The sequence below is a fragment of the Panthera tigris genome, chromosome F3 (assembly GCF_018350195.1).
Source record: "Panthera tigris isolate Pti1 chromosome F3, P.tigris_Pti1_mat1.1, whole genome shotgun sequence".
In the NCBI taxonomy this organism is placed as follows: domain Eukaryota; kingdom Metazoa; phylum Chordata; class Mammalia; order Carnivora; family Felidae; genus Panthera; species Panthera tigris.
The window spans coordinates 57,511,887-57,536,757 of NC_056678.1; the positions used below are offsets into that span (position 1 = coordinate 57,511,887).

The window sequence follows — 24,871 nt, forward strand, 5'->3', positions numbered from 1 at the left end:
GCTGTTCGTCACAGCGTTTCTCAGTACAGAAGTCAGCGTGCTCTTCTGCTACCAGCAGACTATTGATCCCACGAGGAAGGGATCTGGTCTGTGTGTTTTACTCGTGTGCCCTTTGCATAGAACAGGCCTGACACACTGGAGCAGTCTGTTAACACAGACCAGAAACGGGCAACTGATTACAGTTTTATATTTTAATATTCTTTTATTTGGGGGCCTAGAAGTTCTAACAGAAAGAAAAGCAAAAAGCTTAACTGGAGACTTTTCTGATTCTTTACTCCAACTATAAACGTTCTAACTTGAGCCCCCACCTCCCGCTCCTAGGGTGATATTACCTCTTCTCCTAAGTGGTCAACTCCATAGTTGTAGAGTTCCCCCACATAATGCCTTCGAACAACATCTTCACTAACTTGAAGGTGATGAGCCAAATCCACGGCCAGAACTGGCCAATCTTGGTCTCTCCCAAAAGGAGTGGCCGGTGCCTCTTCGGAGGACTCTCTGTCCTTCATGACTGAATGCTGGGCCTGGACGGCTGCACTAACGACTTTCAGTAAGAACTCAAAAATGGAGAAGGACACAGAGCACTGTTAGTATATCTCGTTTTAAAATGTCTAAATCAAGTAATTGTTGGCTTTCCTCTCAATCAGGGTAGCTTTTCCATTAAAATTAATGATCAAAGAGGAATATATACTTGAAAGGAAAAATGGCTCTCCAGAATACCCTGGAAGTGGTCGTCAAATTAAGACCTGCTACGTTTTTTATTTACTATTCTTTTCTGAGACACACAAACAAAATCCAGTAATTGTAATTTACCTGTTGTCGTACAGAAATAAAGTTTGGATCCATTTCCCCACTAGGTAATAACTGAATTGAAGTTAGGTCTTTGAAAAATGCATTCTTCCCCTGAAGAGAAAGAAAAGACCAAAAAAACTGATGAGTACATTACTATTAAAGGCAAGACAAAAGATTTTAAAATTTAGTCATTTAATGGATAAGTCACGGTTGATGTTTCTTCTCCTTGAACAGTAACAGTTCAGAATTTTATTCACTTAATTTTTATAATAATTATCTAGTATACGGTAGGCAGCCTTTAAGGTATGATCCCCCTCCCCCTGCTCTGCAGGCCTCGGGTAGTCCCCTGCCCTTGAGTGGGGGCTGGACCTGGTGCCGGCAGAAGAGCAGAGATGTTAGCGTGTCACTTTCCAGATTTGGGTGCTCACATTCGCGCTCCTTGCCCTGAGGGAAGCCCGCAAGCGGATCCCCCAATCTCCACCCCACTTCGGCCTCGAGATGGGACTGCCGCCCCGGCTAAAACCCTACCTCAAGACTCCTGAAAGCCTTTGAGCCTGAGGCACCTAACTAAGGGGTGGAGGGCGGGCAGAACCCAGATTCCTGACCCAGGAAAATGGTAGTAAATGTTTGTTGTTTTCAGCCACTAAATTTTGAGATAATCTGTTATGCAGTAATAGATAACAAAGACGTGTGTACTCTGAATTCTTTTAAAAACACTTGTTCAACTCGGAAGACATCTTTAAGAGAATGGATGTGCGTCTGAAAAGGCGAAGCAGAACATCAGAAAGCTGGATTTCAGAACTTCCTTGGAAGGAAGTGTAACACAGAGCCAAGAACACTGGCCTCCGGACGTTGCCAAGACCAGCTTCTAGTCCCAGGCCCACACCTGCCACCATGTTATCTTGGACAAACGACCCCACCATCGCAGGCTGCTCTGTGTTCACCTGCAGACAGTCATCGGGTATCTTCTAACGTATGTTCTAGACTCAAAGGTTATCCGTAGCGTGACTGCCAGTGAGGATAAAGCTACTCATCCTTTAGTGAGGAGAAACAGCAGACTCCCTAGGGCAAGGCCCCGCATTACAGACATCGCTGATTCAAAGTTTTTCCGCAAACTCACGCACAATTTGTTACTCTCTAGATTCCGCCTGGTGGTCTCAGTTCTAATGAGGGTCTACCGTACATGAGAGCCTCTGGGCGGGGAACACGTATGCACAGCTAGCACAGCACCATTTGTTTACCACGTTCTCGACACCGCTCAGCACTTCGTGTTAAGTGGACGTAACCCTCAGAACCACCATAAAGCAGGTACTAGAATCGTCACTTCTGAATGAGAAAACAGAGGCCAGGAGAAGCTCAGGAAGACTCGCCAGGAAATGGCAGAGCTAGGATTCGGTTTGACCAGCCAAACCCCACCGCCTCTGCACGTTGAGAGTCCCACAGCTGTCTCGGGGCATCCCGGCATGACCTGGGCCGGGACTAACATCACCACCGGGCTTGTCCAATACGTGTTCTGGTCTCACAAGCTCCCTGAGGGGACCAATGAGCTGGGCACGTGGTTTTAGTTTTTCTTTAAAGAAATTTACCCTCTGCTTTTACAAACATCAATGCAAGCTATAAACATTCATCCAGAATCTATGTTCACAAATGTAAAAACTATATCGTTACTTTATGAGGTAGATAAAAATTTGTCATCAGCCTTCTACCTTTCAAAGGTCAACTACTGAGATTTAAACGTGAAATTAACTTTCTTAAAACATAGCTACTTCTGTTTATATCTACCCCCTAACTCAATACATCCAAAACCCCTCTACATGGGCTTCCTTGGGAAGCCACGAGCCTTCCAAGCTTGGGAGCTCACGGAACTGGTGCCCCCTTCTTGTCCTGCGGCACTTTTCCCAGCCCGTCCTCATGGTACGGGTTCCCCCAGACCCTCCACGACTTCCTCCTCCCCAGTCCACACCCTCAGCGACTCATCGCTGTCACTGGTTCCCCAGACCACGGCCGCGTCTCCCCTCTTCTGCATCCTGCTGACGCTGACTCTTCTCTAACGTCTCCTTAATTTTAAATTTATTAAACATTTACTGGGCTCTTGTGGTGTGCCAGGCATGGCACAGAGCCGGGGGAACAGCGAAGACGTGGTAAGTTAGGGAGTGCAGACCAAGACCTAGAGAAGGTGACACTTAAGCGAGAAAGGGACAACACGCAGAAGCTGTGGCCACAGCAAAACCACGGTCTAGGAAAACGGACCACCGCGGTGAGAAGAGGGCAAAGTGCCTGCTCTCGGGGAGGGGGTAATCAGGAGTCGCTGCGGGGCAGGTGCACGGAGGAACGGGTGGAGGGAGGAGAGGCAGCCCCTGGTGAGGCGAGCCTTCCTCTGCCTCCAGCGCAGTAACGGGCCGGCGTCTCCCGCCCCACCCGCGCTCTCCCCGCTAAAGGGACCTGTGAATTCGGGACAAGCTGCTGAGCGTTCCCTGCGTTCCTTCTTCAGGGGGCAGCCTCTGTGCAGGGAGCAGGAGCCTGAAGGGCAGCCCGCGCGAGTGCAGCCGTGCCCCAGGCACGTGAGTCACTGAGGGGGAAATACACCACTTTCCCACAAGGCTAAGCTGTGTTCTCCAACTCTGCTTCTGTCAGTGAAAGGCTAAGGAATAAAGCTGGCCAACCGCCTGACTTCTGATTTTCATCTCCAGCTGTCTGGATCCTGTCTGAGTAAATGTGCGTTCTGGAAAGGGAACCGTGGCAGCGTGGGACTGACTGGATGGAGAGAAAGCGAAAGACCAGAAGGCCTGAACTGGGTGATGGGGAGGGACGGACGGAGGCGGTTTCAGGAAGAATCGACGAGAGGGGCTCGAAGGGGAGACAGCAAGAGACCTTCACGGCTTCCCGTCCGCCCGGGCGCAGCCGGGGATTAGGAGGACAGCAGCGTAGGTCAAGGGCAGAGTGCGGGTAAGGGGTCGAGACAGATTTTAGATATGAAGTGTCTGGGGTCGCACAGCACATTCTTAGAGAGACAGGATCCCCCTGAGTCACACAAGTACCGAGCAACTTCAAGTAGGAAAGAGGAGTCTGGCTCCTCGTCCTGCGAGACCCTCGGCTCCGAGGTGGCTCGGGCGTCCTCGGAGGGACTTACCTTACTATCAAAGAGTGAAAGCGGCTTCACGGTTTTCAGAGAAAACCTCATAATGGCGAAGAGGATGGAGCACAGGACGGAATGGTGCTCCACCAGCGGGTAGTGGATGTGTTTCTGCTCGAAGGCCAGCTCCACGATCGAGATCGGTCCTTCGACGGCGAGCCACGCGTCCTCCGTATCCAGGACAGGTGCCTGCATTTCATCCCTGCTAACGTCGGCCTACGTGTTTTCAGAACAGAGAACTGTGTTCAGAACCGGAGAGATAACAGCTTGCAAACACGTTAACGAGCTTTACCAGTGGGAAGTACAAACCCCTTTTGTCCCCGCACCTCCGATTTACAACAACAAATCTAATCCTTTATAAGAAACCACCATTTGGGGGGCTTAAGTCAAAACTAAGAAATGAATAAATGAAAAAACTTTTTTCTCTAGTCCAATGATTTTAAAAACATTTAGGGGTGCCCGGGTGGCTCAGTAAGTTAAGCGTCCAACTTCGGCTCAGGTCACGATCTCATGGTTCATGGGTACGAGCCCCACATCAGACGCTGTGCTGACAGCTCAGCCTGGAGCCTGTATCGCATTCTGTGTCTCCCTGTCTGTCTGCCTGTCCCCCGCTCGTGCTCCCTCTCTCAAAAATAAACATTGAAAAAAATTAATAAAAAAAATAAAAACATTTACTGTCTTAGACAGTTCAGAATGCAAATACACCTCTTTTACCTCCATTAAAGTCTGAAGAAGATCCAAGCAGGAGCCGAGGAAAGAGGTCATTGCCGTGTCGCTCATCCCCACATCCTGTTGTTTTTTTTTTAAAAGGAACATAATTAGTGCCAGAAGCAAAGCTGCTACACTTACTATCAGAAAAATAAAAAACAGGCCTATGTAACTGTCTGCACTGCACAGACAGGAAGACACGGGCACATTTTATTCCTTTCTTGAGCGTCAACTAATTTTAAATCGGGCTTTAAAACTTATGGTACCACTATCAACTTTATGAAAGTTAGTGTTCTTCGTGTGTTGAAAGACACGGTGTCATCAGACGCCACGGACGGTGGCACTCTGCTTGCGGGCAGGCTCGCTAAGGCACGTCACGGCCACCTGCGCGGGACCTCACAGCCACACACACCACCCTGGCACGGGAAGACGCACACACGAAAGCCCCATCTGTCAGGTCGCGAGAAAACAACCTGCTCTGGTTTTGGAGCATCCTTCAGGGACGGAGCTGAACCCTCCGAACAAAACCCGAATCCTCGAGCCTGTGAACTGAACACCAGACCCGTGCTGTGGGCACCAGACCGTTCCTCCGGACTCCAGATTGACCTACGAGGTACCACTGCCTGGAGTCAACATAAACAACCAACCAATAAGCCCCTCACATCTAAGGGATCCAGAGCGCACACAGGTATAACCGTAGCCACAGAGCCACTCTCGAGGGCACAGCGGAAGAATCTTCGACGGAGGCGGCTCTTCAGGGCTGTGGGCCTAGAACGGCTACATGCACGTGCCCCGTTCCTTCCTAAGGTGTTGTAATAAGAATACTTCAAAGCTTCAAGCAAAAGTCTGCACTGTTAATCACTGGCCTCAAACAGAAGCCCAGTATCCGTGGGCTGGAATGTTGCTTAAGACTATTCGTACAATGGTGGTTACATAAATGTGGCTACGTTCGCTCGTGACTCTGCCTCGACCGGACGCTGGCTGCCGCCGTCAGGAAGCGCAGAAACCACGCGCGGCAAAGCCGAGGCAGCCTGGCGCCCTCCCATCCACGGTCCAGACTGAAGACACCTTGTGAAAACTCACCTGACACAGGGCATCTGACAACCTGGAAAGGTCAATTAAAATCGGCCGCAGTTCGTGACCAGTCTCCTTAGTATCACACTCTCTTTCCACCTTTATCTCCTGACAGGTCACCAAAACGGTAACAAAGGCAAAGTTCACCCCTGCCTGAAGTTAATAAGGTACCTATGTAAAGCACAGGATTAACTATACATCCAGTTAAAGGAGATTCACTTACCCTGCGGCATAACCTATCCTTTGGTGATTTTCCAACCTAAGGCAAAAGGACACAGAATACTATATTTATTTAACAATTGAAAAAAAAAGGCATTACTATGGTATAGGAAATAAAAAGTAACGAAATTTAAAAAACCTAAATCGAGCTATAAATAAATGCTGGTTCTGCTCATTTAACTCTGTGGTAGAACTTAAAACATATATTATGAAAATATGTCACGCTGGGCCCCCAAACAATCCTTTCAAAAATAAATATTTTTGAACTATTAAATAAAAAAACTCTAAAAATCTGGTGATCAATTTGTACAATCAAGTAACTGTGTTGCCTTCAAACCCAGAACAAAACTCAAGGTTATGAATAAAGAGCAGCTAAGAATTCTGCCTGTTGATAAAGACACACGATAATTTTTTAAATGGTAAGGAGAGACAATCTAATGCAGACAGAAGTTAAATTCCTAGCTCAGAAAACTGGTTGATTTTCTCGATTCCGTAAGCACTGAGATTCCACCGTGCACTTTACCAAGGTGATAAGTGGGAGCGGAAAGTTCTGCTCTTCAGGAACATGCCTTGATCAGAATTCACAGGAGGCAGTGATAAGTACCAGGGATGGGACTCCAGCACAAAGGCCGCTTCACCTCGTTGCCTCTCCTGAGATCACTGCCATGGCCTTCACACGACCAAGCCCAGCCCGTCCCAATCCCAACATTTCATCCTGTTGCCTTTAAAATGCAAATCTGAACCTATCGTTCCCCTCCGTCGAGCTGCCCCAGTGTCTTCAAGACAAAGAAGGGCCACCACTGACAACCCTCCCCCTGCCGTATGTGCCCTACGCTGAGTGGTCTACACGTACCATTAGAAAACCCCAAATCCAGAGCCTACCCAGGAAGTACTTCATGCCCTGCTTCCTGCACTTTCCTAAGCTTGCGCTTCAAGCACACGAAGCTACTCGCAGCTCTGAATCAAAAACACAGCCTCCCGTGTCCACGACTTTGTTGTTACGCCTCTTCTTCTCTCATCTTCAAAATTCAGCCCAGGAGCCCTCCCTCTGGTCTGTTACTTACTTCCTCTTCTCCACTCCAAAGGCAGCCTATGTACCCTGTGGACTGGGAGTCCTCCGAGGGCAGGGACTGGGGCTTTTGGCTCTGCGGCCATAGAACTTAGCACAGTTCTTGGCACGGAAGAGATACTCATCATAATCAATACTTGTCATATGACTCATCAAAATTCTCTGCCTCCTCGTTCAGGACTGCTCAAAAAATTCAAATCCAGGTTGTGAGGCTCAAGCGTGACCGGGGACGGGAGAATGCTAGAACACTAAGCAGTAACATACACGCAGAACTCTCGCGTCACTATTCTCCCAAAAGAGCAGCGGTCGGAGGTGCAGGTGAACAGAACGGGATCAGAAAGGCCACAGGAGTGAGTTTCGAAAAAGAAACATTTAAGCAGGCAAGGAAGGTGAGCACACAGGGAAAAACAGGTGTAACTAGAAAAACATGTTACCGGTGACAGGAGCTGTGGCCCAAAGTGGGTCTGAATGGAGCGCTGCTCATGGCTTAGGAACGTCTGTCACCGACATCAGAAAGAACATGTTGTAATTACAGCGGTAACTCCCCTGACATCCGCTTAACTGAGCCACATGAACCTCCCTCTGGACGGGCCTGGGGACGGTGACGACGGCCTGGCGCCCAGCTTGGGGGCAGGGCCCCACCGGCTGCAGTCTTTGCCCAGGTGCTGGGTTTGCTCCCAAGCTGCTCACGCTGGGTGTCATATGTGATGTCGCAATTATGCAACTTAATGAAATAACTGATAAAACGTGAGGAAACAAAGGGAGTTGTTTATTTAACTACCGGGTTGAAGGCTTTCAAAACATTTGTGGAGATTTAACACCGATGTCTACTGGATTAGACAGAGGGACAGCTACAAAGATGAGGGCAGAGCTTCTAAAATCTAAACCTTTTGCACTCAGACTGCATCACAACGTTAAAGAATCAGGATCTAGAAATCATAGGCCAGGCATTAGGGCTGAGGTTTACGCAGGAAAACCAAAGTAGGGTGGCAGTCCTACTCAAAGAAAATATCTTAGCCCCACATCCAAAGATTGATGAGAAACTGTACATTTGTACACTTCGACTTCAGCTCCAGTCATGACCTCACGGTTTGTGGGTTCAAGCCCCGTATTGGGCTCTGTGCTGACAGTGCTGAACCTGCTTGAGATATATTCTCTCTCTCTCTCTCTCTCTCTCTCCCCCTCTCCCTCTCTCTCCCCCCCCCCGCTCACGTGCTCGTTCTCTCTCTCCCTCCACTCTCTCTCAAAATAAATAAAACTTAAAACAAAAAAGATTAAAAAAAATAATAGTAAGGTGCGAGGCACCTGGGTGGCTCAGTCGGTTAGGCGTCTGACTCCTGATTTCGGCTCAGGTCATGATCTTGTAGTCATGAGATCAAGCCCTGTGTCCAGCTCTGTGTTGAGCACAGAGCCTGCTTGGGATTCTCTCTCTCCCTCTCTCTGCCCCTCCCCCACTCCTTCCCTCTTTTTCTCAAAATAAACATTAAAAAAAAAGTGCAAATCCCTGATTCAACCACGAGTCTTACTCTCGTTGCTTAAGGAGCTTTTAAAGTAAATTGCTTTCAAGGACCTGAGGTTCTTCTCCAGGTCATCAAGATGCCAGCATGGGAATTACGTTTAACTGAGCATTAGTAAAATGTAATACCAAACAAAAAAGTCTAACAAGGCCCATTGTAAATAATCTTTCTAATATTAATCAATTAAGGGAACAAAATAAACAAGTAGATGACACTTAAAATGACCTTACCTTATCCATCAAGTATGTAGCAGCAGAAAATCTTTTAACCAAGAATGTATTCCACATCATCAGTGCAATACCTAGACAGCAAGTAAAAGTGGTAAGTAGAGAGCGGATCGATTTTCCCTTTCACCACACCTAATAAATTACTGTCTTCCTTAAACTTATAAAGTTATATGGGCTATTTACATATCATTTCTTACATCTTATGTAATACTTATGAAATTACCAAAAACCTTGATCTTCAACAATAATCAGAACTGAGCTGCATAAGAGGATATCCAAAAGGCTAATAATCATAAGAAAAGATCCACATCATTAGTTATCAGAGAAATACAAATTAAAATCACAAGAAAACATCATTACACAAACAACACAAAGGCTAAAATTGTTTTTATTTTTTAAAAAATTTTTTGGGGCGCCTGGGTGGCGCAGTCGGTTAAGCGTCCGACTTCAGCCAGGTCACGATCTCGCGGTCCGTGAGTTCGAGCCCCGCGTCAGGCTCTGGGCTGATGGCTCAGAGCCTGGAGCCTGTTTCTGATTCTGTGTCTCCCTCTCTCTCTGCCCCTCCCCTGTTCATGCTCTGTCTCTCTCTGTCCCAAAAATAAATTAAAAACGTTGAAAAAAAAAATTAAAAAAAAAAAAAAAAAAAAAAAATTTTAATGTTTCATTTTGAGAGACAGAAAGAGAGAGGGCATGAGCAGGAAAGGGGCAGAGAGAGAGGGAGACACAGAATCCAAAGCAGGCCCCAGGCTCCGAGCTGTCAGCACAGAACCCAACGCGGGGCTGAAACTCACAAACTGTGAGATCATGGCCTGAGCCGAAGTTGGACGCTCAACCGACTGAGCCACCCAGACGCCAACAAAGGCTAAAATTGTTTTTAATGACAGTGCCAAGTGTTGGGGAGCATGTGGAAAAAACTGGAATGCGCATGGATTGCTGGGGGCATCACAAATTGCAAAACTGCTTGGTCACATCTACTAAGCTAACCGCGTGTCTGCCATATGGCCCGGGGACTCTACTGCAGGGATGAACACGAAGACCCGTACAGGCGTGTTGAGAACAGCTTTGTTCAAAACAGCCAAACAGGAGAAACAGCCCCATGTCTAAAACTGATTTTTTTCATAAGCAACCACCAAATAAAGTGTCATGTAAGGAAGTATTAAAAAAACAAAACAGAATACAAAAGACACCAAGCAAGAAATCTGGGCTCTATACTTCCATATACAATAAACCATGGCATCAAACTTTCAGAAACAGTGGTCAATTAGGCAACTTAAATGTGACATTTCCCATGCGGTCACCACTACCCCCTTGTCTGCTTCTGGATGTAAGGGTGAGAAGCCAGGAAGCTGACAAACGGGTAAGTTCTTACTTAACTACTAGCCGGAAGTTAGCAGTGACTTAATTTTATCAAGAAGGAAAGAATTCTATGGAGACCTTGTTTTCCAAATGAGTCATTTCTCTTTTCTCTTTGGAAGAAGGTCAGATCTAAGAGACGAATAAATAAAATTTTCAAGTTCTCTTCACATAAAGCGAGACAATTTAGAACTTCTGCAACCTGACGTCATACCGCTGGGAGAAGGCGGTACCATTCTAGAAGAGACAAGGAGCTTCTCTAAAGTTCACCACACAGACATCAAGATGACGCCTCCCTCTTACGTGGCCCAACTTCTAGTTTCCCCACTTACTTATTAGTAAAATAACTAGCCTCGTTCTGAGCTGTTCCATTAATTCTTCCAGGGAAACCCAGCCATCCATTTAATGGAAACAGCAGCCTGTTTACAATTTTCCTACAACAATGTGTGACATTTTTTCAAGGAGACATCAGCAGTCCCCACGGTGTGGCAGCCACCAGAAGGGTACTCACAGGTGCTAAAAGGAGTACCCTTTTAGGGGCACCTGGGTGGCTGTCGGTTCAGCACCTCTTGATTTCAGCTCAGGTCGTGATCTCCCCGGTCGTGAGATCGAGCCATGACAGTGCAGGGCCAGCTTGGGATATTCTCATTCTCTCTCATTCTCTCTCATTCTCTCTCATTCTCTCTCATTCTCTCTCTCTCTCTCTCTCTCTCTCTCTCTCTCTCTCTCTCTCCCCCGCCCCCGTCCCTCCCCCCACCCTCGCTTGCTCTCTTGTGCACTGTCTCTCTCAAAATTAACTTAAAAAAAAAAAAAAAAAAAAAAGCACAGGCTATTTTGTAGGGTATATATGATTAGGCTCCTGGCTCCCTAACTTTGTCATCAGAAACTGCAGTCTCAGAAGCCCAGCCCTCCTTCCTCATCTACCTGTGACCTAAAAAGAAGAGCAGTGATTTCCGTTTAACATTCTCCTTACTCACTAGGAACAGCTGGGACACCAGTGGGCGGGGACAGAGGGGAGAACTGGGGCCACCCCCTCCTCCCCTCCTGGAGCGCATGTCTCCCAGCACTTCAAACAGCCGGTACTTGTCACACCACAACACACGCTCACAGTTACAGGTAGTTCAAATACTATCAAACGAAAGTGTAACAGAACGCGAACTTAAAAGATTCCTGCTTCTTTTGAATCAACCAATTCTGTTTTTAACACCTATTTACTTACCATTCTGAACATGTGCATTAAGAATGTGCTTCAAGTGTTCTATTGACCTAACGAAAAAACGTGCTTCCTTACATACAGGGAGAAAAAGAGAGAGAGAAAAAAAATAGAAGTATCATTTAACAGGTGTTTCAATATAAATGGTAACTTTTTACATAAATTTCTGCATAAAGCTACCCAAGAATGCTGTGATAAGAACATAAAATCATTAGGTAAGAAGTAATTTTTCATAGGATAGTGTCAATGGTATCTTGAAATTCACATGATCTACACAATGATTGATTTCTAGAAACCCCCAGGTCATATATGCTGACATCTGGAATCAAAATTTTCTGTGGTCTGTATGTAACAGCAGTATTTTCTCTAATACTTGAATTTCACAAGGATGTGAAAACAGTGGGTTTACTTCTTTGCGAGTATCATTCATTCATTATTCACCAAATATTTACTGAGCAACTACTATACATCAGGGTGTCTGAGGCGCCAGAGATACTGCAACAAACAAACAGACCCGAATCCGTGGGGAACGTAACCACTGAGGCTACGTTCCAGCGAGGGAGCCAAGTAAATGTGGTGTGTAAATTATACAGTATGTCGGTGATATGTGCCAAGGAGGAAAACCAAAGCAGTGAAGGGAAACAAGACCTACTGGAGGGGATGTCTGAATTCAACCTTCTAATTGAGGCAGTTGCTTACATAGTAAACACTCAAATATAGCATGCGAAACCGATGAAATTATCCGGACCTTTGCTCAGTAACTGTATGGCCTGTATAAAGATTAAATATATCACCTTTGCCAACACATACCGGTGTTCGAGACTTCCCAAAGGTGGGGCGCCTGGGTGGCTCAGTCGGCTGAGTGTTCAACCTCTTGATTTTGGCTCAGGTCATGATCTCAGGGTCGTGAGACTGAGCCCCCTGCATCGGGCTCTGAGCTAAGTGCAGAGACTGCTTAAGATTCTCTCTCTCTCCCTCTCTCTCTCTCTCTCTGTCCCTCCCCCTCTCACGCTCTCTCTCAAAAAAAAAAAAAAAATTTTCCCCAAAGTAATTTCAGTTGTTTTGATCCTAATAAAGCTGTGTGCATAAAATGGTGGAAGAAGGGTAGGGGTCGGATGGGGTAAGGAGGGCTATTTGATAAGAAAAAAAAAAAGACGAGAAAAGTGGCCATTTATTCGAAACGTGAACAATTTCAATAGACAATGATAACATTAATCAAAGCGTCAGGCGCTGTGTATGCACCTTCTCTATAAATTGCCACAACCCTCTGAGGTAGCCGTAGTCCTCATGTACTTTTAGGAGAAAAGCGAGAACAAAGGGTTCAGAAATGTTCCCAGAGGTCACACAGCTGTTAATAGTGGCAATGGGCTTGACCTCAATTCTGTGTCTACTCTGCAAGCTGCCTTTGGTTTATAATGAATAATGTATAATGAATGATGTAAAAACAGTTGTTTTTTCTTTTTTTTTGATGTATTTATTTTTGAGAGAGAGAGAGAGAGACAGGGTGAGCTGGGGAGGGGCAGATAGAGAGAGAGACAGAATCCAAAGCAGGCTCCAGGCTCCAAGCTGTCAGCACAGAGCCCAACATGGGCTCGAACTCACGAACCGTGAGATCACGAGCTGAGCTGAAGTCAGTGATTAACTGACTAAGCCACCCAGGCACCCCAAAACAGTTTTCTTAAGTATCACTTTCTTAGACCCGAATCTGGAATTAATTTATCCAGATTTTAGAAATTATTATGTCCTTACTATAGCCTTAACATTCTGTTTCATGTAAGAAAAATATTCCATGTAAGGGGAGAGCCCGAACACAGTTATCACTTAGACTGCAGGGGAGTCCACAGAAGAGGGTGACTCAAGGGTCATCAAGAGGGTCCGCTGTCCTAAAATCACTTTTTGGTCAAGGTTTAGTTGATCAAAGGCCATTCCTTTGCTTAAAGCACTTTCTTTTCTAAAGCTCTTCCTTGAATATGTATGATTATGTATCAAAGACCATTTTTTTTGGAGGAAGAATATGATTACCATTAAAGTACTGGTGTGAATGAGTTCATCAGTGAGATGTTTCTTCAAAAGTGCAACCTGATCCAAGGGCGATAAGGTGTTAATTTTGCCCTGAGGAGGATCATTTCCCGGAGCGCTGACAAGGGGGACCTACGTGAAGGACTTACTGGTAAAGAGGAATATGCATCCTATGTTTGGACATCTTACTTGCTCCTGGCATCAACCCTGAAGGACTGGCACCTTTATTAAAAAAAAAAGGTGAAGGGAGAAAACAACCGGTCCACAGATTCAGTGACTGGCCCAAAAACCCAGACACTTGTTTGTCACAGCCATTCATCTGGGATCCAAATCTAGGACTCTTGCCCCCAGGACGGGCCCTTCTCCCGTTCTGCTTCTGGATTGTGAATGTGCCAGGAGAGAAGGTGGCTACCACGAGTGGGAGAAAAGAGTGTCCAAGCAGAGAGGAGAAAGGGCAGCAAGGCTAACCCTGGACTGAGTCGGCCTTGGACGTGACTTTCTTGATTTTTCTTCTGAGACAAACGTAAGAGAAGTGACAAACACGGGCTTTCTAAATAAGCAGACGCTAGGTGAACGTCAGGATCTTTACCCTGGCTTTCATCACAAGGACTACAATGTTAAAAATTTCTATTAGGTAGGTGCTGTCTCCTGTATGAAATCAAAAGGAAATAACTCTACTCATCACAACCTAGCCAGGAGTGGGGCAAAACACACTGGCTTTAAAGACAAAGAAACCCAGGCTTAAATCCGGGCCCAGACCCCAACTTGACAAGGTATGCCGGGGCATGGAGCAGAACTTCTCTGAGCTCTCGTTTTCTCTAGAGTGGGGATCGCGACAATGTCCGCACCACACAGGTTTTCTGTGAAGACTGTAAGAGATCATGAAAAAGGCCTAGCACCGCTCCTAGTGTGGAGGCATTCCAAAGGGGAAAGTCCAGTGTTTCCAGTAAGTTACCGAATTACACATTCTCACAGGTGCACAGCATGAGCACGACGACAGAATCAACAGGACAGAAGTAGCAGGAATCTTACCTCTGGGTCTTTATTCCATTGAACAACATACTCCCAACAACAATGCGCGTAGAGCACATCCAGCTCAAGGCTACAGGGAAACTGCCTATAGGCTGAATGCAGCAAGTCTGAAAGCCAGGAGAGAGAGACGTTCTTAGTATTCTTTCCCTAACAAAGTCTCAGCCACATCTCCTCCTCTCTGGATTGTGTTTTCTCCGTGTTTCTGTGTTACCTGGTATAGTTCCGAGGTTCGTCTCCACCTCTGGCACCTCATATAAACCTCTGTTAATACCTTCTTTGGGTTCATCTGGGTTTTCTGCATCTCTGTCCTTATTAGCCAGTTTTAACACTTCAGGGCTGAAGTCCTGTTTAAATATCCACTTGGCTACACTGTCTGCAATGCCACCTACAGTTTGGAGACAAGAAAGAAAATGAAAACTTACAGTGTTCGCCAAAGAGAGCGAACACAGTGCGCGACCTGGTCTTCCTTATAAAGAGATCTAAGTGCCACATTCAGTTCTGCACCTGAGAGTGACCCCCAAAAGCCATGAGATTCACCAGTGTAATACCTACCATTCATCTTGTGAGGGCAGGTGGGATATCTGCTATCTAAGGGCATCTCTATACTCTCATAAAATATTAGAGAAATGTAAATGCATTCACATATACGTGGCTATATACCACATGGTTTCTATGTCCACAAATTCAAAGTATACTTTAACAGACACAGATGAAGGGATGAATATATCTTTAAAACACTTTCACTTAATTGTAAGTGAAACTGATCAGCATAATACTTGCCTAGGTTCCTTAGCATAACATATTACTTTTAATAGTCAACTAACTTGCCTATATGGAATATTTATGGGCAAAACTTAGCCATGTATAAGAAACATGATGCTATCCCAAGTTTCGGTCATCAATATAGTTCAAAAAAATTATACATGTAATCTGAAAAACACTCAAGACGAAGAGTCCTGTTTATTACTTAAAACAAATTATACACTCTTCTATAATTCACCAAAACCTTTCTTTCTTCCCACTTGGATTCAAATACAACCTTTCCAAAAAAACAAAACAAAACAAAAGCTTTACAGTAAAATCACAATTATCAGTGAAAATAAATGACAGCAGTAGGCTGAGTGCTCTAATTTCTTATGTTTGATTTCCAAATCAACTGGCAATTTTCATTCTAGAATCAAGCCCTTGATTATATTGCTTAGGTTAATATCACAGTGATGGTCCTACACTATCAGCAGGTGACAGCATAGGGTATAATGAGTTACAGTTAAAAATTTTTTTAATTTATTTAAACTTAAAACAATAAATAAGAAAGGTTTCCATCTGCACGGAGTATTTTTTCCCATCCCTTCACTTGCAGTCTCTGTGTCCTTTCATCTAAAGTCAGTCTCTAGGCAGCATATATAGGTCTCTTTGTTTTCTCATCCATTCAGGCACCTGATGTCTTTTGATTAGAGAATTTAGTACATTTATAATTAAAGTAATTACTGATAGGTGTATGCCTATGGCATTTAATTGCTTTCTGGCTGTTTTCATGGTTCCTCTGTTCTTTTCGTGCTTTTTCCTCTGTGGCTTGATGACTTTCTTTGGTGATATGTTTATACCCCTTTCTCTTTCTCTTTTGTGTATTTACTATAGGTTTTTGCTCTGTAGTTACCATGAGCTTAGATATAACAACTTGTGTCTGTCGTGGGCTATTTTAAGTTGATAACAAGTTTGATCCTGTTGGAAAGTTCAACATTATCACTCTCCGGTACCACACTTTATATTTTTGATGTCACATTTCGCATCTTTTTATCTTGCATATCCCTTAACTATTATAATCATAGTTGTCTTTGTTTTTTTTTTTTTTAATGTTTTTATTTTATTTTTTGGGAGACAGAGCATGAGGGGAGGGGTTGAGAGAGGAGGAGACACAGAATCCAAAGCAGGCTCCAGGCTCTGAGCTGTCAGCACAGAGCCCAATGTAGGGCTCAAACCCACAGATGGCAAGAGCATGACCTGAACCGAAGTCAGATGCTCAATTGACTGAGCCACCCAGGTGCCCCTTGTATTTACTTATTTTTTTAAAAAATGTTTATGTATTTTGAGACAGAGAGAGCACGTGTGTGAACGGGAGAGGAGTGGGGGGGGGGGTGGAGAGAGAGAGAATCCCAAGCAGGTTCTGCAGTGTCACTGCAGAGTCTGACATGGGGCTCGAACTCACGAATGGTGAGATCATGACCTGAGCCAAAATCGAGGGCTGGATGCTTAACTGACTGAGCCACCCAGGTGCCCCTCATAGTGGTCTTTTAACCTTCATGCTAGCTTTATAAGTGATTAATCCACTACCTTTTATATATATATATATATATATATATATACATATACACACACACACACACACACACACACACACACCTTTCCAGTGAGATTTATTCTTTCACATGTGTTCTTGTTAAGAATTAGTGCCCTTTCTTTTCATCTTATGGAAGTCCCTTTAGTGTTTCTTATAAGGTCCGTTTAGGGCTGAAGAATTTCTTTAGCTTCTGCTTGTCTGCAAAACTCTGTCCCTCACTCCTGAATGATAACTTACTTACCAGACAGAGTATTCTTGGTTGAAAATTTTTTTTTCTTTCAGCACTTTGAATATATCATGCAACTCCCTTCTGGCCTGAAAAATTTCTGCTGAAAAATCTGCTGACAGTCTTATGGGTGTTCCCTTGTACATAACAAGTTGTTTTTTTTCTCTTGCTGCTTTTAATATTCTCTCCTTGACTTTAATTTTTCCCATTTTTAATAATAATGTGTCTTAATATGGGTCCTTGGATTCCTCTTACTTGGCATTTTGTCAAATTCCTGGACCTGGATGTTCCCCAGATTAGAGAAGTTTTTAGCCATTTTTTCTTCAGGTAAGATCCCTGCCCCTTTCTCTCTTTTCTCCTTCTGGGAGCCCTACAGTATGAACGTTAGCCCCTTTGATATTGTCCCCTAAGTCCCTAAAGCTATCTATACCTTTTTTTTTTCTTCATGTTTTCTTTTTGCTCTGATTGAGTTCCACTGCCCTGTCTTTGAGTTCACTGGTCCTTTCTTCTGCTTCATCTAGTCTGCTGCTGAAACCTTGTAGTGGATATGGAGTTCAGTTACCATATTATTCAGCCTCGTGACTTCTCCTTGCTACTTTATTTTCCATTTCCTTGAAGTTATTCCCGTATTCATCCATTCTTCTCCCCAGTTTGGTGAGCATTTTTATGATCATAACTTTGAACCTTTTATCAGGTCAATTACTTATCTCCATTTGATTAAAGCTTTTTTCCCTGAAGTTTTATCTTTTTCTTTCTTTTGGAATATCTCTATTTCTTCATTTTGCTGGACTCCCTGTGGTTTCTATACAGTACATGGAACCACCTCTCCTAGTCTTAAAGGAGTGGATTTGTGTAGGAGATGAAACTTGTTGTTCAATCCTGCCTTGGCTCCTGGCTGGCTCTCAAGCCTCCGTGCTTATCCAAGCAGCCTATTATATTTTTAACAGCTTCTAGTAGTGGAGGACATACTGAGACATGCCAGTGTCCCAAAAGGGAGAATCTTAACACCTCGATTCAGGCTGACTGAAGCCAGAACCTCAGGTATCAGCTTTTGAAAGTACGCAAATATATATAGCCTTGTAGGCCCACAAGCATAAACCCCACCAGCCACCAGAGTTAGGAGACCTGAGATGTCCCCCGGGTGGCAGTTGCAAAACTTAGGGCTCATGAGTGTATAAGCTCTTTCTGGGTTATAATGACAAACTGGGACAAGGCAGGAGGCGAGTGCCAAGACGGCATCCACAGCCTACGTTCCTTCAGAGCAGCTCCATAGGCCACTTAGTATGTGCCAAACCGAAAGCCTGCCTCTCAGGTCAAAGCTTACAAGTCTTACAAAGCCCGAGAAAACAAGTTAACTAAATAAAAAATCTATAAATACACAGGTATTTATAAATCCAGAAATATATTAATTCCAGTATCAAATGCCTGAAAGAGCTGCCGGTAAAAAGAAACTACACCATGACAGTTAAAAATTCAAGAGGTTTGTGGTCAAAGGAACCCAATGTCTCTAGGACAGTAGAAAGTAATAAATCACAGAAGAGGGTGTAAAGTTCTGTGGAAATTAGGAGGAAGAAGAGAAAATTTGCAGCTAGTGGATCATGAGCAGTTTCTTAGAGGAGGTAGCATTTGAGCTGGGTCTTGAGAAAGGCATGTAATTTAGAATCTGGAATGGGACAGGTGGGGAGCAGGAAGGGGGCAGGCTCAGACCCAGAGATGGGGAATCACAGGTCCTTCATTAGAACCACAATCAAGCAGCAAGAAATGGAAAAATGGGTTGGATTCAAAGCCCAAAATTCTTAGAGAAAAGACTTAAGAGTTTATATTTGTTCCAGAAGTTCTTGACTCTCTTGTCTCAGAATCTCCTTAAATGCTTAAAAAATACTGACAATCCCAGGGGTACCTGGGAGGCTCAGTCGGTTGAGCGTCTGACTTCAGCTCAGGTCATGATCTCACAGTTTGTGAGTTCGAGCCCCATGTCAGGCTCTGTGCTGTCAGCTCAGAACCTGCTTCAGATCCTCTGTGTCCCCCCTACTCTCTCTGCCCCCTCCTTGCTCACGCTCTCTCTCTCAAAAATGAACAAACATTAAAAAAAAAATTACTGACAATCCCAAAGAATTTGAGTTTATGGGTTATATTTACTGATATTTATGGTATTATAAGTTAAAACAAAATTTTAAAATATTTTTATTAATTCATTTTTAAATACAAATAATAAGCCTATTATGTGTTAATAACATTTTATGAAAATAGCTGTATTCCCCAAAGCAACAAAAGACGTTTAGTAAGAGGGGTAACACTACGTCTTTGCCAATCTCTTCAACTGTGCAGCTCGTATCTGGACTCTCCCATCAGTTTCTGCTCTCCATCCACTGTGATCTGTTGTTTTGGCTGAAGTACAGGAGGAAAATCCAGCCTCCCACAGACACGAAGTCAGAAAAGGGAGGGTTTTCTGACTCTTTCTTTCCACTCTTCGAGAACCACAGCTGATTTTCTAGGTGGGGGAAGCGGGAGGAGGGTTCCTGAGCAGGGAACTGACAGGATCAGACTTTGAGAAGAAGTACGTGGTGGGTTAGTTAGAATTCTTTTAATCTGAGTGTATTTCTCTTTCCCTGTTCTTTCAGTCATTTCTATAAAAACCAGCAGAAACGCCCACGACATAAACATGCAGATATACAGGTGCAACGCTCAAATACACTCCAGCTCACCTTTTCCTCCTTCCAATAACTTTTTGACAGAAAGCCTCGGGAGGGGCTCAGCCTGCAGCGATGACACTTTGGAGGTTGGCGTGTTTGCCCTGCTGTGAAGTAGTGTCTGAAGTATGAGACAGTCCTCCAGCTGTTTCAGCAGGAGCTTCCAGTACTCGGTGTCAAGAGAGAGGGCCTCCCAGGAGTCGGTGAGGGCCTCGGAATCAGCACCCAAGACTGTTTGGGAAAACTAACAGAAAACGCACTGGTGATACTCTGGCAAAGAATGTGGATCGACATTAACTTGAATGAGCTTTTAACTTGAGAGCTGATGACAGACCGTCAGGATACATCACAAAGCAGCACACAGATGCTGGTTCACAAATGTTACTACTTGACTGGGATGGAACAGGAGGGACAGGAGACGGCAGACTCTGGGGCAACAGTGAGTTGGACTCACTGCTTCGACATCTGCAAGAAGATCTGCAGTAACGCCCGACCCATCCAGTGTGTACTTCAACACGTTTGCAGGGCCATCCTTGACAAGGGCCCCGGTCTCTTCTGTCAGTACCGGATACTGGTATCTCTTCAAAATGCACTCACCAACATACAAAACGTATCTCAAACTTCTTCTCTTTCCATTATTATAAACATCTTAAGCCAGTACTCTTAAATTTAGCAGAGAAACTATACTCAGACCGACAGTGTTAAGTGAACGTCTACAGGCCCATTTAAGTGACTCATCCAATTAAATGCAACGTCCCCTAGAAATAAATTATTTGATCTACCATGAGATACGAGATTTTTAAAATAAATTTGAGTGTTCAAGAAATGAGGAGAAACCACAAAGCAAAAGGGTCAATAGGAAACTTTTATGTGTCATTCAACACTACATCCCCTAAAACAACTTCTGTTTATAAAAGAGGGGGCAGAGGTTATAAATGCAACCGTAGAACTTGAGAGCTACAACAAACCTCAGAAATAACGCAGTCTAACCCTGACCTCCTGCAGACGGAACCGAAGCAGGAGATACATGTTTAAGGGACTTATCACACACGAGGGGGAAGACCTCTGCCCTCCACCTGCGGGACTTTACCCCTCATGCCATGAGGTGGCGGCTCAGCTCAAATACACATGTCATCTGAATAAACAAGTTAAGGGCAGCACCCCTCACTCCCAACAAGACAAATAAGAACCTGCTGGGCACACATTTCAAATTCCAGATGTTCCGTAACACTGAAGACACCGCAGCCCCGACGCAGGCTGGACAGGGACAGACCCAGCCTATCCCAACATGGGCGCGCCCCTGCCCACTTACTTTCTTCTCGGTCAGACTGTTCGAGATCTGTGCGGCAACGGAATGGCCGACGTGTGCAGACAGCAGGGCGGCCCCGTTGTTCTCAGACTGAACACAAGCCGTCCGCATCTGCTGCCACCACGGGGACACAGACTGGGAGTCCCAGGTCTCGTCGATGGCCACTGCAGGCAAAAAGAGAAAGTTAAACAAGAGACTCGGAGCTTGTCAATTTTTTCTGGTCCAATCTTTCCATCAAATGTAATGCAGAAGCTAAATTCCCCAGTTATGCACTGGTAGATTTCTGAATGACTCAGAAAACAAATCCATAACTTCTCTTATCAGAATACTTATATCCCATTTATTTAGGCTGCCTTTAGTGGTCTTGCTTCTGAATCAACTGTAAATCTGTGGAATATTTTCATCATTGCTGAAAACTACTATTGAATTTTTTTTTTAAGTTTTATTTTACTTATTTTGAGAGAAAGCAAGAGTACAAGCAGGGGAGGGGCAGAGAGAGAGGGAGAGAAAGAAGCCCAAGCAGGTTCTGCACTGTCAGCGCGAGCCCGATGCGGAGCTTGAACTCCCGAACCCTGAGATCCTGACCTGAGCTGAAACCAAGAGTCGGATACTTAACTGACTGAGCCACCCAGGTGCCCCACTACTACTGAATGTTTTGATGTAACGATTATTCTAATGAGGCCAAAAATAATTTAAAAAATGACCTCCACCAAAGACCATATATGACTTACCTCAATGAATTAAGAAAACGCATTGTACATATCACATTACTTTTGATGACACAAAATATAAATTTAATTTCCATAAAGCATGCTTTGAACTCACTGAGAGCTATTCATACATAAAAGAATCTCTAGAGAAACGTTTTGTACACTGTAGTCTCCTTTTATTTCGAGAAAGCATCCTCCTTTCCCAGTTTTGTGGTTTTCAAATGGTAATTAATCTTCATTTGCAAAAGCAGCAGCCTGCATCTCAGGGCCTGGGGAACCACGGTTTCCACCGGCATCTATCTTACCTCTCATCTTGCTCAGGAGGGACAGCATCGTGTGAAGACAGCACACAGACTGCGGTTTATCCAAAATATCTTTTTCCTTGGAAAGCCAAACACTGAGCAGCAGAGCCTGAAATCAAATTTAAATAATTTTCAGTAAAATAAATAAACAAAAGGTTGCAGTTTTCAAGAGAGCACATGTGCGTATATGAGCGATTCAGTCCTTCCGAGGGAGAAAGAAGTGGTTGCTTATTGTATCACATAACACGAGGGACAGAAAAGGTGCCTTGTCTACTTAAGAGATTCTCTATCATCTGTCAGATAACTAAATTCCACCGATTCCATCTCTTCTTTGGGTTAAGCATTGCCTTCCAGGTTGAGCCTTGATTACGGAGGACATTACCAGAAAGGTCACTACCAAGTTAGCATAGATCGCTGTGGATTGGTGAGAAGCCACTCAGCCGACTGGAGGAAAGGAAGGATCTGGGGCCGTGGACCTTACCCCACATTGGCCACGAGGCACTGTGGACTTGGCAATGGTGAACAGACATGTACAACTATCAGATTCTAGTCTTTAAAAAAGGCATGAGAAACAGACTTTAAGCAAAAACACCTAAATCAACATAAGTGACTTTTAAGATGCCTATGAACCAGCATACCTACTGAAAACTCAAGTATTTGAAGATGTATAAAATTTGTACACAGATAATTCTGAGGTAATGAGAAGTTCAAAGGCACAGCACCACACCTGTCGGTACTGGTGTTTGTGAAAAGCCTGGACCTTCATGTGTAAAAAAAAAAAAAAAAAAAAAAGCCTTGAAAATAAAAGGTTGATTATCACTTTAAATATGTTAGTACAAGTAATTCTCAAAAATTCAGAAGAGTAGGAAGTTGAAGAAGTGTGTGAAGGAAATTAACCGATGAGAACGACCTAAGGGCCAGGAGAGGGAAGTACCTGCCAGGCATCACCCCGTTCAATTGCAACAACCCTGTGGCAGGGATAGTCTCCCACATTGTACATACGACGAAAAGTACCTTACCCGGTACCATACAGCTAATGAGTTAGGCCTAAAGTCTGAACCTAGATCTGCTGGATTCTAACACGCATGTTTTCTTTTCCTTTAAAAAATTATACATGTGCACAGGCATGTACATGCACAAATAAACTTACATGTTACATAATTTTTACAAAAAAAAATACACACTTTTAAAAGTACTGTTGTTTTCTTTTGGTTTTACTTGTCTCCCTTTTTTAACTCCTTTATGTCTCTCCTTATGTCAGCCTTTCTACCTCATCCTACCCAGAAACCTTTTAATTTATTTATTTTTAACATTTATTTACTTTTGAGAGAGAGAGAGAGAGAGAGAGAGAGAGAGAGAGAGAACACAGGGGAGGGGCAGAGAGAGAGGGAGACACAGAATCCGAAGCAGGCTCCAGGCTCTGAGCTGTCAGCACCGAGCCCGATGTGGGGCTCGAACTCACAAATTGTGAGATTATGACCTGAGCCAAAGTCGGACGCTCAACCGAGCCACACAGGCACCCCCAAAACTTTTTTTTTTTACAACCAAATATGTGCTTTCATATTTGCCTGCGTATTCATAAGACAATGTGAACAATAATAAGGGCTAATGGTTATACAGAGCTTACCACGTGCCAAGACACTAGTAGTGTTTTAAGTATAGCTGCCCAGAGAGCATTAGGCAGGGGGGACAGCAGAGAGCTGGTCACTGCTTTATAAAAACACGGTCATATTATGCCACGTTCACTCCACTTGCCACACAACTTCCTATGTAGTCCACGAAGTTTTGACTGACTTTATCCACTTATCAAGGTTATTCCCTCTCTTCCAGATCTTCTCGTAACCTCATACAACAGTGCTACTTATAACCCCTAGGCAGGCTAAAAAAAAAAAAAAAGAGTTGCCTGTAAAGACAACAAAGACACTCCAAAATCCAGAACTTAACCGTGTCAGTGTTCCATGAACACACGTGCTATGAAGCACATCAAAAGGAAATGGGGGAATTGGCACAATTTATCTTTTTTAGCTTCACTGTTAAGTTGCTATTAGATTCACTCTGAATAATTTCAGGCACAAAATATAGGCCCCAGGGGTATTTTGAGAGCACATCAGGTTTCTTTTTTTAATGTTTATTTTGGAGGGAGGGAGGGAGGGAGGGAGAGAGAGAGAGAGCGCGAGCGAGCATGAGCAGGGGACGGTGAGAGAGAGGGGGAGACACAGACACTGAAGCTCCAAGATGTCAGCACAGAACCTGACTTCATGAAACCAGAGATTATGACCCGAGCCAAAGTAAGAAGCTTAACCAACTGCACCACCCAGGCACCGCGCAGGTTTCTAAACACACAGGTTTACAGTCTGTCTTTTCAAGCTTGATTCATCTCCTCATCAGCAACAAAGTTTCAAAGTGCTCAAAAAGATACACAACCCAAGGGGTTACTGCAGACTAAATCATACTTAGACAAAGTAAATGCCATACCCTGAATCTTTCTTCATACTATAAACCCTTCTAGTTTTCTCTCCAACTAACCATTCCCCCTTATCCACCACCACCTTTATTTAGCAAATTCTAAAACAAAACAAAACAAAAAACTATTCTACTGAACCCTCTTTCTTTGTCTCTCTCTCGGTCAGCCCTGTTTTTCTTTCTTCCACCAAGGTAATCTTTGCTTATGACATAGTGGGTGTTCCCCTTTTTTTATAAACTTTAAAAATTCCAATCAGCTTTGCTTTAGTTTGCATGTAAAAAGTCAGTATGAAAGAGAGGATGCCACGGGAGTCATAAGAACACAATGACACGATTTTAGGATCACTTACAAGCAATAGGAAAATTTTTTAAGCATCAGAAAAAAGTAAGATAAAAGGAGAAAAATAAAGAAGAGAATACAGAGATAAGATACCACATAAAAACATACACATGAACATACATAACAGAGTAAGTATACAG

The 24,871-nt window shown here is 44.1% G+C and overlaps 1 protein-coding gene across 5 annotated transcripts in view; it reads right to left on the reverse strand.

The window, feature by feature from the left end:
- The window catches only part of RAB3GAP2 (RAB3 GTPase activating non-catalytic protein subunit 2), a 107,630-nt gene that overhangs the window by 2,883 nt on the left and 79,876 nt on the right, over positions 1-24,871 (reverse strand). For 3 of the 5 annotated variants that reach the window (XR_006214183.1, XM_042976793.1, XM_042976792.1), the window contains exons 22-34: positions 21,932-22,037; positions 20,920-21,080; positions 19,623-19,851; positions 14,565-14,738; positions 14,354-14,460; positions 11,309-11,375; positions 8,740-8,810; positions 7,427-7,489; positions 5,928-5,963; positions 4,637-4,711; positions 3,920-4,138; positions 811-900; positions 333-554 (exon numbers count right to left, since the gene is read on the reverse strand). Coding sequence is in view for 4 of the 5 variants with exons in the window: in XM_042976793.1 (XP_042832727.1) it covers positions 333-554; positions 811-900; positions 3,920-4,138; positions 4,637-4,711; positions 5,928-5,963; positions 7,427-7,489; positions 8,740-8,810; positions 11,309-11,375; positions 14,354-14,460; positions 14,565-14,738; positions 19,623-19,851; positions 20,920-21,080; positions 21,932-22,037 (1,620 nt within the window). In the remaining variant the exon portion in view is untranslated. The remainder of the gene's footprint in view (positions 1-332; positions 555-810; positions 901-3,919; positions 4,139-4,636; positions 4,712-5,927; positions 5,964-7,426; positions 7,490-8,739; positions 8,811-11,308; positions 11,376-14,353; positions 14,461-14,564; positions 14,739-19,622; positions 19,852-20,919; positions 21,081-21,931; positions 22,038-24,871) is intronic. The other 2 variants (XM_042976795.1, XM_042976794.1) reach the window with 1 other exon arrangement.